Source organism: Genypterus blacodes, unplaced genomic scaffold (genome assembly GCF_046128005.1).
Source record: "Genypterus blacodes isolate CSIRO-AG114 ecotype Tasmania unplaced genomic scaffold, CSIRO-AGI_Gbla_v1 ptg000107l_1, whole genome shotgun sequence".
In the NCBI taxonomy this organism is placed as follows: Eukaryota; Metazoa; Chordata; class Actinopteri; order Ophidiiformes; family Ophidiidae; genus Genypterus; species Genypterus blacodes.
In genome coordinates, this window is record NW_027466911.1 from 863,904 (window position 1) to 877,317 (window position 13,414).

General features: G+C 42.1%; 3 protein-coding genes across 5 annotated transcripts; 2 read left to right on the plus strand and 1 right to left on the minus strand.

The window, feature by feature from the left end:
• Positions 1–101: 101 nt before the first annotated feature.
• Positions 102–2,198, minus strand: LOC143008828 (uncharacterized). 3 transcript variants are annotated; one of them, XM_076160760.1, is made up of 6 exons: positions 1,930–2,198; positions 1,468–1,833; positions 1,148–1,259; positions 971–1,039; positions 805–901; positions 102–719 (listed from the first exon to the last, which is right to left on the minus strand). In XM_076160760.1, exons 1-6 carry the CDS (start codon positions 2,000–2,002, stop codon positions 645–647), a joined length of 792 nt encoding a protein of 263 aa, XP_076016875.1. In that variant the 5' UTR covers positions 2,003–2,198; the 3' UTR covers positions 102–644. The 3 variants fall into 3 exon arrangements, with proteins under 3 accessions (XP_076016875.1, XP_076016878.1, XP_076016877.1); XM_076160763.1 differs by having other exon boundaries at positions 805–883; positions 1,930–2,196; XM_076160762.1 differs by having other exon boundaries at positions 805–886; positions 1,930–2,191.
• Positions 2,199–2,854: 656 nt separating this feature from the next.
• Positions 2,855–8,370, plus strand: LOC143008822 (uncharacterized). Its single transcript, XM_076160755.1, has 10 exons — positions 2,855–3,289; positions 4,332–4,517; positions 4,616–4,734; positions 5,244–5,347; positions 5,679–5,746; positions 6,076–6,222; positions 6,446–6,536; positions 6,651–6,799; positions 6,880–7,021; positions 7,104–8,370. Exons 1-10 carry the CDS (start codon positions 3,094–3,096, stop codon positions 7,264–7,266), a joined length of 1,365 nt encoding a protein of 454 aa, XP_076016870.1. The 5' UTR covers positions 2,855–3,093; the 3' UTR covers positions 7,267–8,370.
• Positions 8,371–8,449: 79 nt separating this feature from the next.
• hsc70 (heat shock cognate 70) lies at positions 8,450–12,764 on the plus strand. The gene is made up of 9 exons (XM_076160740.1): positions 8,450–8,767; positions 9,921–10,125; positions 10,273–10,478; positions 10,573–10,725; positions 10,824–11,379; positions 11,507–11,709; positions 11,787–11,985; positions 12,202–12,434; positions 12,558–12,764. The coding sequence occupies exons 2-9, from the start codon at positions 9,921–9,923 to the stop codon at positions 12,762–12,764; spliced, it is 1,962 nt and encodes a 653-aa protein (XP_076016855.1). The 5' UTR covers positions 8,450–8,767.
• Positions 12,765–13,414: the final 650 nt, after the last annotated feature.

Below are 13,414 nucleotides of genomic sequence, written 5' to 3' on the forward strand. Positions count from 1 at the left end.
CGTATCTTTTGTATTAGTTTTTATCTGAGTTTTACTTTCAGTGACCTCAGCTTCCATTCTTCTGAAAAAACCCTGTATCACATCAGAGGGCGTTGTTGGCGACAAGGGAGGAAGAGAAGGAGGAAGTTGGTCACATCATGGCCACAAGATAAGAAGATAGTAACGTAATCGCACTCGACAACAGCACTCACACACACAAACACACACACACACACACATTGCAAAATTCTATTGTCTTGAATGCATGTGACTGTATCTTTAATCACTCACAAATTATTGAAAAAAAGGTGAAAGGAAACACATAGTAAAGTTATAGCTGCACAACCACAACAGTAACCCAGCTACACAAACACTGCCAGGACCGTATATTAATGCACATAATGCTACATATGAGCCAAAACAAACAAACACTCAGTATATTCTTAGAGCAATGATAATATCTATTGGTTATTACAAAATCCACCATCGTAACCAAAAGTTTCTCAACCACAAAGTACAGTAGAAGGGAAGTGATTCTATTTGCACCATTAGAGGAAACTGTTCATATTTTTCTTTAAAGTAAATTACTAAATGCCTTCATCACATCACATGCGTATAGTATGTGACATTTCTGTGTCAATTCAGTTCTGACTTACATGACTTTTCTAAGACTTTGAAAGATCCACATTGCCGTATATATTGCCAGTTTGATCCAAACCACCTGTGTAACACATGGGAGGCTGCAAACAGAGGAGTTGGTCAGGTTAAAGGTCTTTTATGTTTAGTTTGGGACATTATTTTTATATTTGTATTTTATTTATATACCTCGAAGTTTTCGTAGACGGGTTCATCCATGTTCTTCACCTGAGGAAGAGGCTCGTCTTGGTGTTTGGTCGATGCCTCTCTGCTAAGAAGACAATATCTTTATTTAAGTTGTGACAAAGTCAATGTTTCAGATTTATTTCATTATCTTCATTATCTTGAGACAAACCTGTCTTTCAATGACGACCGCCTAAAGTTGACATAATATCCTGATGCCTCCCGTGTTAAAGGATGCACCCTGTAAAACATGTTATGCTGTTATTCCATGATTCAGTCAGAGTTTACAATATCAACAATCGGCAAACGGAGCAAGAAAGTCACATCATAAAAGCTTAAGAAAATCTACCTTTGATGCTTTTTGTGCCATATGATTCCAGCAACCAAAATGATGAGCAGAAGCAGGACTGCAGCGATTGGAGCGAAGATTTTGACAAACATAAATGATGAGGTCTCTGTCTCTGTGGACAAAAAGTATAGTTATATATTATTAGGATTTATTTAGCTATATTCACCTGAAACTATGTATGTAAATCTTAAGGTGGAAGCAAAGTGATGTGTACCACACCTGAGCCTGTGGAGGGAAACGTGCAGCACAGTTAGCAGACATCCCTTAAATTAAGCGTGTATACATTCCTTTAATTAATAACACATTGCTGAAATACTTACCAGACACGTGTATGTTGACTTCAGCTTGTTTAAAACTGTACATTTGGCTGTTGTGATTAGCTCTCAGATACATTTTGTGCACATCATGATTGATGTTGCGGATGAGGAGGGAGCAGTTTCCTGCTTTTTGGTTTCCAGTGAGAAAAGTCTTTCCTCTGTACTCCTCCAGCACATAGGAGTCGTTTGGATGAAAGATGAAGGCATTGGTGTCTAAGTCGAAGGTATGATGGCTGATGTTGCCTACAATTTTCCAGTAAAATTCTGTGGAACCGTTCTTTGAATGGTCAAACGTACATGGAACATTCACATCTGAGTGTAATGTTGCATTAATGTTGCTCATGACATCAACGTTCCAGGCTTTATTAGCTATGAAAACAAATGATTTACATATGTTAATGTGTATATTTCTTGACATACAATTGAAAAAATGTCAGTGCGGTATAAGGATTCATTAAAACTCACCATCTGTATTAGAGATGAATATGATCAGGATGAGACTCAGCTCAGTCAGCTTCATTCGATCCAAGGGAGACATCCTGCAAGTCAAAGATTCACAGTATGATTCACTCTATAAAGTGACTCCTCACAGCTAAGGAGGTTATAAGGACTGACACAGAGGTGGATAACGGCACTTTGATGTGTTTTGTCATGCCTCAGATCAGAACACTTTTAGTGTGAAGGTTTTGGGTGTTTCCTGTTGCTTAACAGCATGAATTGAAAAAAGGAAGTTGGGCAAAAAACAGAAAAACCAAATAAAACCTTCCTGACTGACTGTAAGCCTTTATCAATAGCTTTGAAGGTAAATGTCCTTATGATCTATAATTCTTTTTGGCCTTCAAGAAACCAACATAATGAGTTTGATAAAGGCACAAAAGTGATTCATTATATGGGCTAACAAAACTTGTGAACTTCATTTGAAGAAAGAAAACCTGTAATTGTATATGTTTGGGCTATTGAAATTCAAACTACAATAATATCTTGTTCGTCTTGAAACATTTGGACTTTTTCCCCCCTCTATATTTGACAAAACTAGAGTAAATTTTTTTTAAGTAGTAGTTCCTTCCCTGACCTCTGTTCCCTGTGTTTGGTTGATGCCAAACTGTAACAGGTGTTTAATTAAATCCAACCACTAGGAGGCGCCAGACAGACTCATAGATCCAAAGCAGTGAACTTTGGCTCCGAGGTCCGCAGCCACCTGGAATGTGGGCTGAACTTGGAGATCAAGGTGCAGTCATATGACTCCCAGCTACCCGGAGAAGAGCCAGCGAGCGACCTGGACGTGTGTAATGGGGCGCTTGTGTGTGTTGTAGGGTGATTGTGTGTGTTGTGGGTCGCTTGTGTGTATGTAGGGAGGCAGTGGCTCAGTGGGTAGAGCTTCCGCTTGGGAACCGGAGGGTCGCTGGTTCGAGCACCTGCCGAGGTGCCCCTGAGCAAGGCACCGAACCCTCAATTGCTCCCCCCTCTGCGAAGGGTGGTAACGTAATGTAAGTCGCTTTGGATAAAAGCGTCTGCCAAATGATCGTAATGTAATGTAATGTATGTTGTGGGGGAGTTGCGGCGATGTGAGCAGCTATTTTGGAGGATGACGCCGCGTTTGGCTCCACCGGCTCCTCTCCACCTGTGACCATGGACCCTGAACGCGGAGATCGCGGGGGAGAGCAGCGGAGCCCCGCCGAAGCTACGTCCGATGTCGGCGTGCGGAGGACGGTGGCGGCGGTCAGTGCTCCTGCTCTGGCCGCCACACGCCTCACCTTACCCGGGGTCATGGACGCGAAGGGCCGGGTGGACGAATCCAGGTTGAGGATGCACATTTTCAAAAACGGTACCATGTCTCACACACTTAAGGAAGGGAATTTCTATCTATCTATCTATCTATCTATCTATCTATCTATCTATCTATCTATCTATCCTTCATCAATGTAATACGGTTTCTAACAGTAAATAGATTAAATATGCATTGATTGGGCCTCATATTTATAGAAAACTACTTGAATTAGAATTTACATAAGGCGTGAAGTGTTACATGAAGTGTTTTTTCTGCCCATACACGCACAATTTAAACTGATGATTAAACTGCAGTGCACACACAAATACTCAGTTAACTGTATAGTGCCTACAAGGCAAGAGGAAGTCAAGTGATACTTTGCTTGAGGATATTGGCTGCACTACAGTCCAGCCATTCTCCAAATGTTCAATACTTCACTGTGCTTCAGACCTCCTGAAGCAGATAACTGCAGCATGACGTCTGTGACGAAAACAAGATACATTTATACAAGCGCTAAAGTAACCAAGAGGCAGAGGGTGATGGTATCATGAGACTCACTTTATGCTCACATTCAACAAGTCACACAAATGCTTCAAAATAAATTCTTTATATATAAAAGCTTTGCTCAGAACTTGAGATCATGCAGCAGCAGGTTTGGAACAATAAAGAGCCTGGAGTGAGCTCTGTCTGGGGGTCAACCTCCATTTGAATCTATCATTGAAGAGCAGGAATGTGGAAAGTCCCCCTCTTTACTTTGACCCCAAGTCCTTTGTACACATTCCATCCCTGCAAACACGCAGGAAACCAAAGATTAAAGAACCCGTGGTGCACAACATTACATAAGACAATGTCTAAATCCTCTGTTGTCATTAGAAGTTCACCAAAGTTGAGCGCTGCACAGCACTTTGGATACTCTCATCTACAAAGCCTCTTGCATTTAATCTATTTACATGTTGTTGTCGTGATAGTTTGATAGAATGATTATGGCTCACATACACACAGCACGTACAGTAACAGGGCGTGTTTGTATAACTGCAGTCACTTCAGGTAATGTATATTGGCACCCGTGAGTAAGCAAACATTTTCAATCCCTATGCAGGTGGCGTGTCTCCCTCTGAGCGTGGCCTGGCGTGGCGCTTCCTGTTTGGCATGTACCCTTGCAGTTCAACAGCTTTAGAGCGCCCCCTGCTGCATGAGCAGTTGGCTGTTCGTTACCAGGCCATGAAGAGAAAGTGGCAGCAGGTTCTTCCTGCGTCTATAAGGATACGTCTCAATGGCACTGATGGTAAAAGACCTTTCAGTTGTTCCAGGTGTGTCAACATAGCCAATGTTGTCCTTTATAGTATGTGTTCATATGGTTGTTTCATCTTGCCTCGATTGCAGCTGAGTTGGTGGCAGCAGTCAAGTACTTTGACCAGAGGCAAGCACAGGTGCAGCAACAGGCTCAGGACCAGAGGGAGGAGGTCAGGGACAGGCTGGCTTTCCTGGAGCTACAGGCACAGGTTTCACACATTTCTTCTGTTATTTATGTTTGCGCTCCCATTTAATACATTTGTACGCTTTGGCGTGTTGCGTTAAAGCAAAGCTCAACTGGTTTGACTGGGAGGACTGAGGATGTTGAGCGGCGCTACGCCAGGATCTCATTATGTTAGTTAAACAGATGTCAGTTGGTATAGTTTACCTATGGTGTCATTTACCCCTCTGTAATAGAGATGTTGAGCTCTTCAGTCTGGAGAAATTGTACAACTCTAAACAGCTGATGAGTTTGTTGAACACACTTATTTACCTTTGTTGAACACACTTATTGTAAGTCGCTTTGGATAAAAGCGTCTGCTAAATGACCGTAATGTAATGTAATGTAATGAGTTTGTGTATTGAAGGTTAAAGACTGCAATCATTATTCCCATTTCTATTATGAGATGAAACCAGATTTATTGACTCCGCTAAAGCTGTTAAACTGTGATGATGCTGGGCAAGAATATTTATCTTTCCACTTCTTCCCTGTTTTCAGATATTGTTTGAGCGATATACATTTGACCTTGAGGAGCTGAAGGAAGCCATACGAATCATTGACAAGGATGTTCCCCGAACCAACAGATGCCTGACGTACTACCTGTGAGTGTTAGTCATCTGCATTATAAAGTAGTTTTATAAAGTAAACTTCAGCCATGTACAAACCATCAAATAGTTTGTACAAAAAGTTTGTGGAAGTTACTAAGAATTGAATATGTTGTTGAACTTAGTAGAGTTTACAGCAGCAGAATTTAGAGTGCAGGGCTAAACGTTTTTGATGTTTGAATGGTGTCCGTAGGTTGAAGTATGCAGAACTAGTCGAGTGCAAAAAGAATGTGTGTGCCCGTATATTTAATAATTGTAATTTTTTTTGCAGAGGTGTAAAACTAAGTCACTGACTTTGAGAAATATGTAATACACATTCTGTCTGCAGGGATAAAGGTTTAGGGAATCTGTTGGTGCTGAGGGACGTCCTTATTACATATGCTGCTTTCCATCCAGGTAATCCAGAATAAGTGTGACATTCACTTAAATATAGATACTCTACATACCTCATTTCTATGTGTACAGAATGGATTGGTTCTTGCCTTTTCAAATATTCCTGCTGTATTGTTAATGTTGCCTTGTTCAGCAGATAAAATGTAGTGTAGTATTTTTTGTAGACACTGTAGGCGAATCCTTCTATCAGCAGATATCACTTGGTGCTGTTAAAGCAATGTACACTTCAGTGTTCTTCATCTCAGGTTTCACTCGTGAGCTCGGACTGCATTAGTGGCTGCGTTCCGATTAGTATCACCTAAACTCTTCACTTCTCTGTGTTGTTGATGCAGAGGTCAGTTACGCCCAGGGGATGAATGACCTTTGCAGTCGCTTCTTGGAGGTTCTGGACTCTGAGGTCGACGCCTTCTGGAGCTTCTCCTGCTACATGGAGAAGTTCTCCAAGGACTTCAGGGCGGATGGTCTCCATAGAAAAATAGGTGAGATTTGTATTCAGGTAAACAATGAGTGAGTGTTTCAAATGTCATGTTCATAAAATCACCCAGGACCAAGTTATTTTAAAAAGCACCATCATCAACACTTTTCTGTGTAAGAAATTAAATTGCAGAGCTAATGGCCTTGTTGACCACAGAATGACGTTCACATGAAGTTAAATGCGTCTCTGCAAGATCAAGTGAAGGATTTGTGTTGGATGTCTTTCAGAGCTTCAGGCGGACCTGTTGAAAGAATTAGACCCACATCTCTATGCCCATTTGGTCACAGAGACCATGGAAAGCTTCACTTTCTGCCACAGGTATTGTGTGGACACAGCATAGCAGATCTTTGACACCATTCCTCTTGTTTATGGCTGAATACAGATGCACACTGTATGTAGTAATACTCCACCTGTGTGTTGCCTCTGCTTCAGATGGCTTCTGCTGGGTTTCCAGAGGGAGTTTGAACACAGCGATGCATTGCGCTTGTTCGAGATCCTGAGTTGCGACCATCTAGAGCTCATCTCCCAACAAGTAGACCGTGCACGGTACCAAGAAAGGCTGGCACAAAAATGCAGCACAGGTAAAAGAAAAATAATCAGTTAAGCAGAATAAATGATACTGTAGGTGCATTCACTCCTGTTTAATGTGTCACATTTGCAGAAGACAATCCTGAGTCGGAGCTACAGACCATCAACACTGACTTCACGTTTGAGCTCTTCATCTGTGCATCCATCCTGCTAGAGAACAGAGAGTCTCTGCTGAGGTGCAGAGATGATGTGCAGCTTATCCAGTTTGCGACCAGGTGTGTATATGTGTGATGAGACATGAAAAGAGGTCTCACTTTATGAAATCTTTGGATGTTAGAACATTTTTCCTCTCCTCAGCCTCCAGGGAACACTGGACTTAAACAGCACGCTGAAGAAAGCAGAGCAGCATTTCTTCAACTACTGCAAGCGGTGTGCTTGGGGATACATGAGTGGACACTGTGGAGGTCAAGAAAGCAAAGAAGACGACTTCCTGTATCAGCTGAGGAATTTATTTTTTTAAGGGACCATTGATGTCACGTCTACGTTATAACAAGGGATACGTTTGGAGTTTTAATGGCACATATTTTGTCTTCCTGATGGAAACACACCGGTGTACTGATGCTGCTTACCTCCAATTTTCTCTATAGATAAACTGCATTATCTGCCCTGTGTGCCACTAGGCACGAAGAGGACTGATGATGATGATGAAAATACATTATTGATTTTTGCTTTTTATTGGGAATGTAGAATTTATTGGACCAAAATCACATTCCTCAAAATGCCATGAAGACCTATTTGCTTTTATTTCTCCTCAGCAGAAAACTTTCAGAAAATACCTCAGAATCTGATTTTTAGAAGATTCACTTTATGTAATATTAAATCACTGTCAAGGACTTAACGAGCACGTGTGACTACTGAGATCTAGTGTGTCGCAACAGGTGGTGATGGCACTTGGTGTTTGTGTTACATAGGCCGATGTAACAGGAATAGACATTCACTATTTGAGCTCTGACGTGACGAGAGCGTGGACTACGGGGACAGTGAATGATACACTGGTACAAGTGTATCTGCTGTGAATCAACCATACATACATACCTATACACATATATATATACATATATATATATATATATATATATATATATATATATATATATACACACACACACATACACCTGATTCACTGTGTTAAAACGCAATGTAATAGTAATGTACCTCCATTCAGATTTGTTTCAAAGTAAGTAAAGTATTGATTTTTATGATATTTTGTGGTTAAGTTTGTATTTTCTTTGCTGATATCATAACTTCTTTATATGAGCTTTGTTTTAGGTTGGAAGATGCCGCTTGTAATGCTCGACAACACAGAATATAATGGTGGTATTTGAATTTGATGTGTAGGAATGTGGAAGTATGAAGAACCTGCAGCGTTGTACTGGAACGGTACAATTTACGACTCTTCATTTACTTTCCGCCTCGTGTGTCTTCAACAAAAGCTGTCTCATGTCATCGTTCTATAAAAAGCTGCAGCATGGACATCCCTCTGGAATCCTCTACCATGATTTGATTTACAAATTAAAATCACGGAGGCCTTATGGTACTACTGATGGGGCCACACCACAAAGCGCTGCTACCCGAATAGAAGGTTTGATGATTTCAAACGTTTAAGTTGTTATACATAGTTAACTCTTCATGTTGGCATCTATTTTTGGGTCTTAGAGAGCATGATCGTCTATTTGATCTATTAGGTAACAACAGCAGCCATGGTTTCAAGGAAACCCAACCTTTAATGAGCAGCAACGTGGGCCTAGAACTTTCTCTGCTGGAGTCACCTGACCCCCTGATAGTCTCTGCCTGTGCTGAGCTCTATATATTCTTGGCAGCAGAGACACTCGTCCTCTTAGACTGCCTGCCAGGAGAGGGAAAGGAGCGCTGCGGTGGAGCTCAGACACTAGTGTGTGGGGGGCGAATACAAAGAACTTAACTCAGTAAACTCTCGTGTCTTGAACATCTGACAGCACAAGGTAACCCCTTCTACAAGGAGCTTTGCACTCAGTCTGGCTTCGTCGTCTGTCTTGCTTGCTGCTTTAAGAACTTGTTGCCAAATGTGAGAGGCGCTTCCAAATGAGTGAAGCTTGCGTTGTTCCTCTCAAACAATGAAATAATACCTTACTGGAGAATACCCATGGAAAAACCACACAGTTTTTGTTAGTGTGTCCATGTGTGTAATTTCCATGGATGTGTGTGACTGTTAAATTAAATGTAGTAAGTTGCAATATGGCTGCATATTGTGTGATTAATATGAGCTTCTGCTTCTTGTTGCAACATAGCTTTTGACGATTCCAGTGCCACTTTCAGACATGGTGTAGGGTGTGGTGTTAGGGATGAGAGGTGGAGCCTGAGCACCATGTCAGCACTTTCTATCCTGGGTTACACAAGTGGAAAACAAGTGATAATTCAATAACCTGTTCTAGTCTCTGCAGCTGTGGGACAATCCAGGAACATTTCTACTTTCCCCTATTAGGGGTCAGAAACCAGTAATCAAGAAGTCATGTAGTGTATATTCTTCAGCTTGTTTGCCGTCTCCTCTGCCTCTGAAGGTTATATTTCATTTCCTCTCCATAGTGAAAGTTGTATGGAGTAAACCGGGGCAACAAGAGGCTTTTGTTGTCTTGTGTTTGTGACTCCACGTCATCACTGTTGTCTTCTGTGGGTTGTCTTTGTTTTAATCATTTAAACAAGAACAAAACGACCCATTCATTTCCATTTGTACGTGGTGTATCTATGAAAATCTATCTAGTCGATATGCTGATACTTTTTATAGAAACTGCAAGGTGTTCCATGCCAGCTGTCTGTCACAAAATAGAAATACTGATCACTGTTCCAGCTTCAGGACATTGCATTTCACCAGCCTGATGGTGACACTATCGTGTTATGTTGCTAAAGCTGGCATGAGGAGAGGAGGGGTGGAGAGGGACTATAGTGGAGTCATTTCACAAACTGGTTGAACACCATGACAGATGACATTTTATTAGCTGGGGCTTCTTGTGACACTGCTTCAACAAGAATCTAGACATACAAATGCAGATACACACTTGTCTTAAATGCCAAACAAAATCACTACTCTGCAAAACAGGATAAAATTATTGAGTTGTGCCTTTTCTTCCTGACTGTAAGATGTCTAAAGGACCAGCAGTCGGCATCGATCTTGGCACCACATATTCCTGTGTTGGCATCTTCCAGCATGGCAAAGTGGAGATCATCGCCAATGACCAAGGAAACAGGACCACGCCCAGCTATGTGGCTTTCACAGACAGTGAGAGACTGATTGGAGATGCTGCCAAGAACCAGGTGGCCATGAACCCATCCAACACTGTGTTCGGTAATGGCAACCACAACCTACAGCTCAAACAACAATTTACCTTTATCATACATGCTTATATACATGGAAAGTAAATCAGATACCAAATCAAACTTTTAAAGTCAAATTTCTGATGTACTACCATGTCTGGTTGACTAACGTCTCCAGATGCAAAGCGTCTGATTGGCCGTAAGTTTGACGATGCTGTGGTGCAGGCGGACATGAAGCACTGGCCCTTCCAGGTTGTCAACGACGCAACCAAACCCAAGGTGGAGGTTGAATACAAGGGAGAGACGAAGACCTTCTTCCCTGAGGAGATTTCCTCAATGGTCCTCACCAAGATGAAGGAGATCTCTGAAGCTTACCTTGGCAAGGTAGTAAATCATGAGAGAAAATCCTGACCAAGGCTGTGCTGAATATCTTCTGAGTGAACACACTTGTTCATTCATGGTCTCATTATCATTTCAGGCTGTGACTAATGCGGTTGTTACAGTTCCTGCTTACTTCAATGACTCCCAGCGTCAAGCCACCAAAGATGCTGGTACGATTGCAGGACTTAATGTGCTGCGTATCATCAATGAGCCCACTGCTGCAGCCATCGCTTATGGTTTAGACAAAAAGGTAAGTAACTTGTTAAAATGTTAAACCTAAATGTTAAACTTGATATACTTAGTATATATTTATGCTCCTCTGAAAATTCTCTCCACCATTTTGTTCAGGTTGGTGGTGAGCGTAATGTCCTTATCTTTGACCTTGGAGGAGGCACTTTTGATGTGTCCATCCTGACCATTGAGGATGGCATCTTTGAGGTCAAGTCCACAGCTGGTGACACTCACTTGGGTGGTGAGGACTTTGACAACCGCATGGTCAACCACTTCATTGCTGAGTTCAAGCGCAAGTTCAAAAAGGAAATCAACAACAACAAGCGTGCCGTGCGTCGTCTACGCACAGCGTGCGAGCGTGCCAAGCGAACCCTCTCCAGCAGCACCCAGGCCAGCATTGAGATTGATTCACTGTTTGAAGGAACAGACTTCTACACTTCCATCACCAGGGCGCGTTTTGAAGAGCTCAATGCAGACCTGTTCCGTGGAACCCTCGAGCCTGTGGAAAAGTCCCTGAGAGATGCCAAGATGGACAAATCCCAAATCCATGACATTGTCCTGGTGGGAGGTTCCACACGAATCCCCAAGATTCAAAAGCTTCTACAGGACTTCTTCAATGGCCGTGACCTCAATAAGAGCATCAACCCTGATGAGGCTGTGGCCTACGGTGCAGGTAAATACCTCTGTGGAAATTTTACACAAGCTCTGTAGTTACTTATTACTATTCTGGTTGGTTGGAATAGTGTGGGATTCATTCCATTAGATCCATTCCATTTGATTGGAACATTTGTTTTTCACAGCTGTGCAGGCAGCCATCTTGGCTGGTGATAAGTCTGAGAATGTTCAGGACCTGCTCCTGCTGGATGTCACCCCCCTGTCCCTGGGAATTGAAACTGCTGGAGGAGTAATGACTGTCCTTATCAAAAGAAACACTACCATCCCGACCAAGCAGACCCAGACATTTACCACCTACTCTGACAACCAGCCTGGTGTGCTTATTCAGGTAAAAGTGCTTGAAAGTACAGTTACTCCCAAACACATTCTCTGATGATCACAATTAAATTTGAGTAATTTCCACAGGTTTATGAAGGCGAGAGAGCAATGACCAAGGACAATAATATCCTGGGCAAGTTTGAGCTGACTGGTATTCCACCTGCACCCAGGGGGGTCCCTCAGATTGAGGTGACATTTGACATCGATGCCAATGGCATTCTGAATGTGTCTGCAGCGGACAAAAGCACTGGGAAAGAGAATAAGATCACCATCACAAATGACAAAGGTACAAGACCAGCGACTACTTCTCAAATTCAAGAGTAAAGGTCTTGAATTAGAAAAGTTAAAAAAAGTGACCAAGGACTTTCAAATGTAACACTCATATGAACTTTTGTTAACATATTTTGTTTGTTTGAGATCTAAGAGGTCATGCTGCTAAACAGGAAGATAGTTTGTGAATAATGTTGCACAGGCTTTCAACAGCAATTTCATCTTTCCGTAGGGCGCCTGAGCAAGGAGGACATTGAGCGCATGGTGCAGGAGGCAGAGCAGTTCAAGGCAGCAGACGAGGTCCAGAGAGATAAGGTGACATCCAAGAACTCCCTGGAGTCTCTCGCTTTCAACATGAAGAGCACTGTGGAGGATGAAAAGCTCCAGGACAAGCTCAGCCCTGAGGACAAGAAAGCCATTATGGACAAATGCAATGAAGTCATTGCCTGGCTGGACAAGAACCAGGTAAACCATAGGACCATAGGTTCTCCTGAAGATAGAGAATCGTCTTAACTCGACATTGAGGATCCAATCCAATCCACATGGTCTTTTTCCATACTTAAATCCTTGTTCTTTTCTACTCACCAGACGGCAGAGAAGGAGGAATATGACCATCAGCAGAAGGAACTAGAGAAGGTGTGCAACCCGATCTTCAGCAAGCTGTACCAAGGCGGTACACCCGATGGAATGCCTGGAGGAATGCCAGGAGGAATGCCTGGAGGAATGCCCGGTGGTTTTCCTGGTGGGGCTGGAGGTGGCTCCTCCTCTGGCCCAACCATCGAGGAGGTCGACTAAACACGCTGCAGTCTCTCAATCTCAGATCTCATAATAAATGTACTGCCTTAATGCCATTTTCTCATCAAGTACACGCACACATATTTCAAGTAAACCATATGCATATTATTATGGCCAATTAATTATTTTTATTGTTTATCAGTCTGGTCCAAAATTGTCTTAACATTAATTCAATAAAGATCTCAATGGCATTATGATATAAAGGATGTTTGCTATGATTCATTGAACAATTCCATTACTTTTGGAATGAATGTTGATGCACAGGGAGTTTAGCTGTTTGCAACTTGAGGTAACACATGTGAATGAACATCACCAGAGTTTACATACTTATTTATACACAACAGAAGAAGACAATTTCACACTTTTGCTTCACAAGTTATGAAAAACGTGTTGATGTAGATGTCAAAGAGCGTTCCTATTCTCTGTTACTTCTATTTCCTGGTGATGTGAGGTGTGAAACATATACTTATTATGAGTCTACAGCTAGTGATCACGTTGATGAATAAATAAGAGCAGAAAAGGAAGCAGGAAGTGGAGGCTCATAGTAATAATAAAATGCCTCTTCCTAGATGTAAAAATTGAATAATTATGTAACAATTTCTTTGCTAAGAAGTCTGGGCAGATGGGGACAAACAGAGGCATGCCGGTCA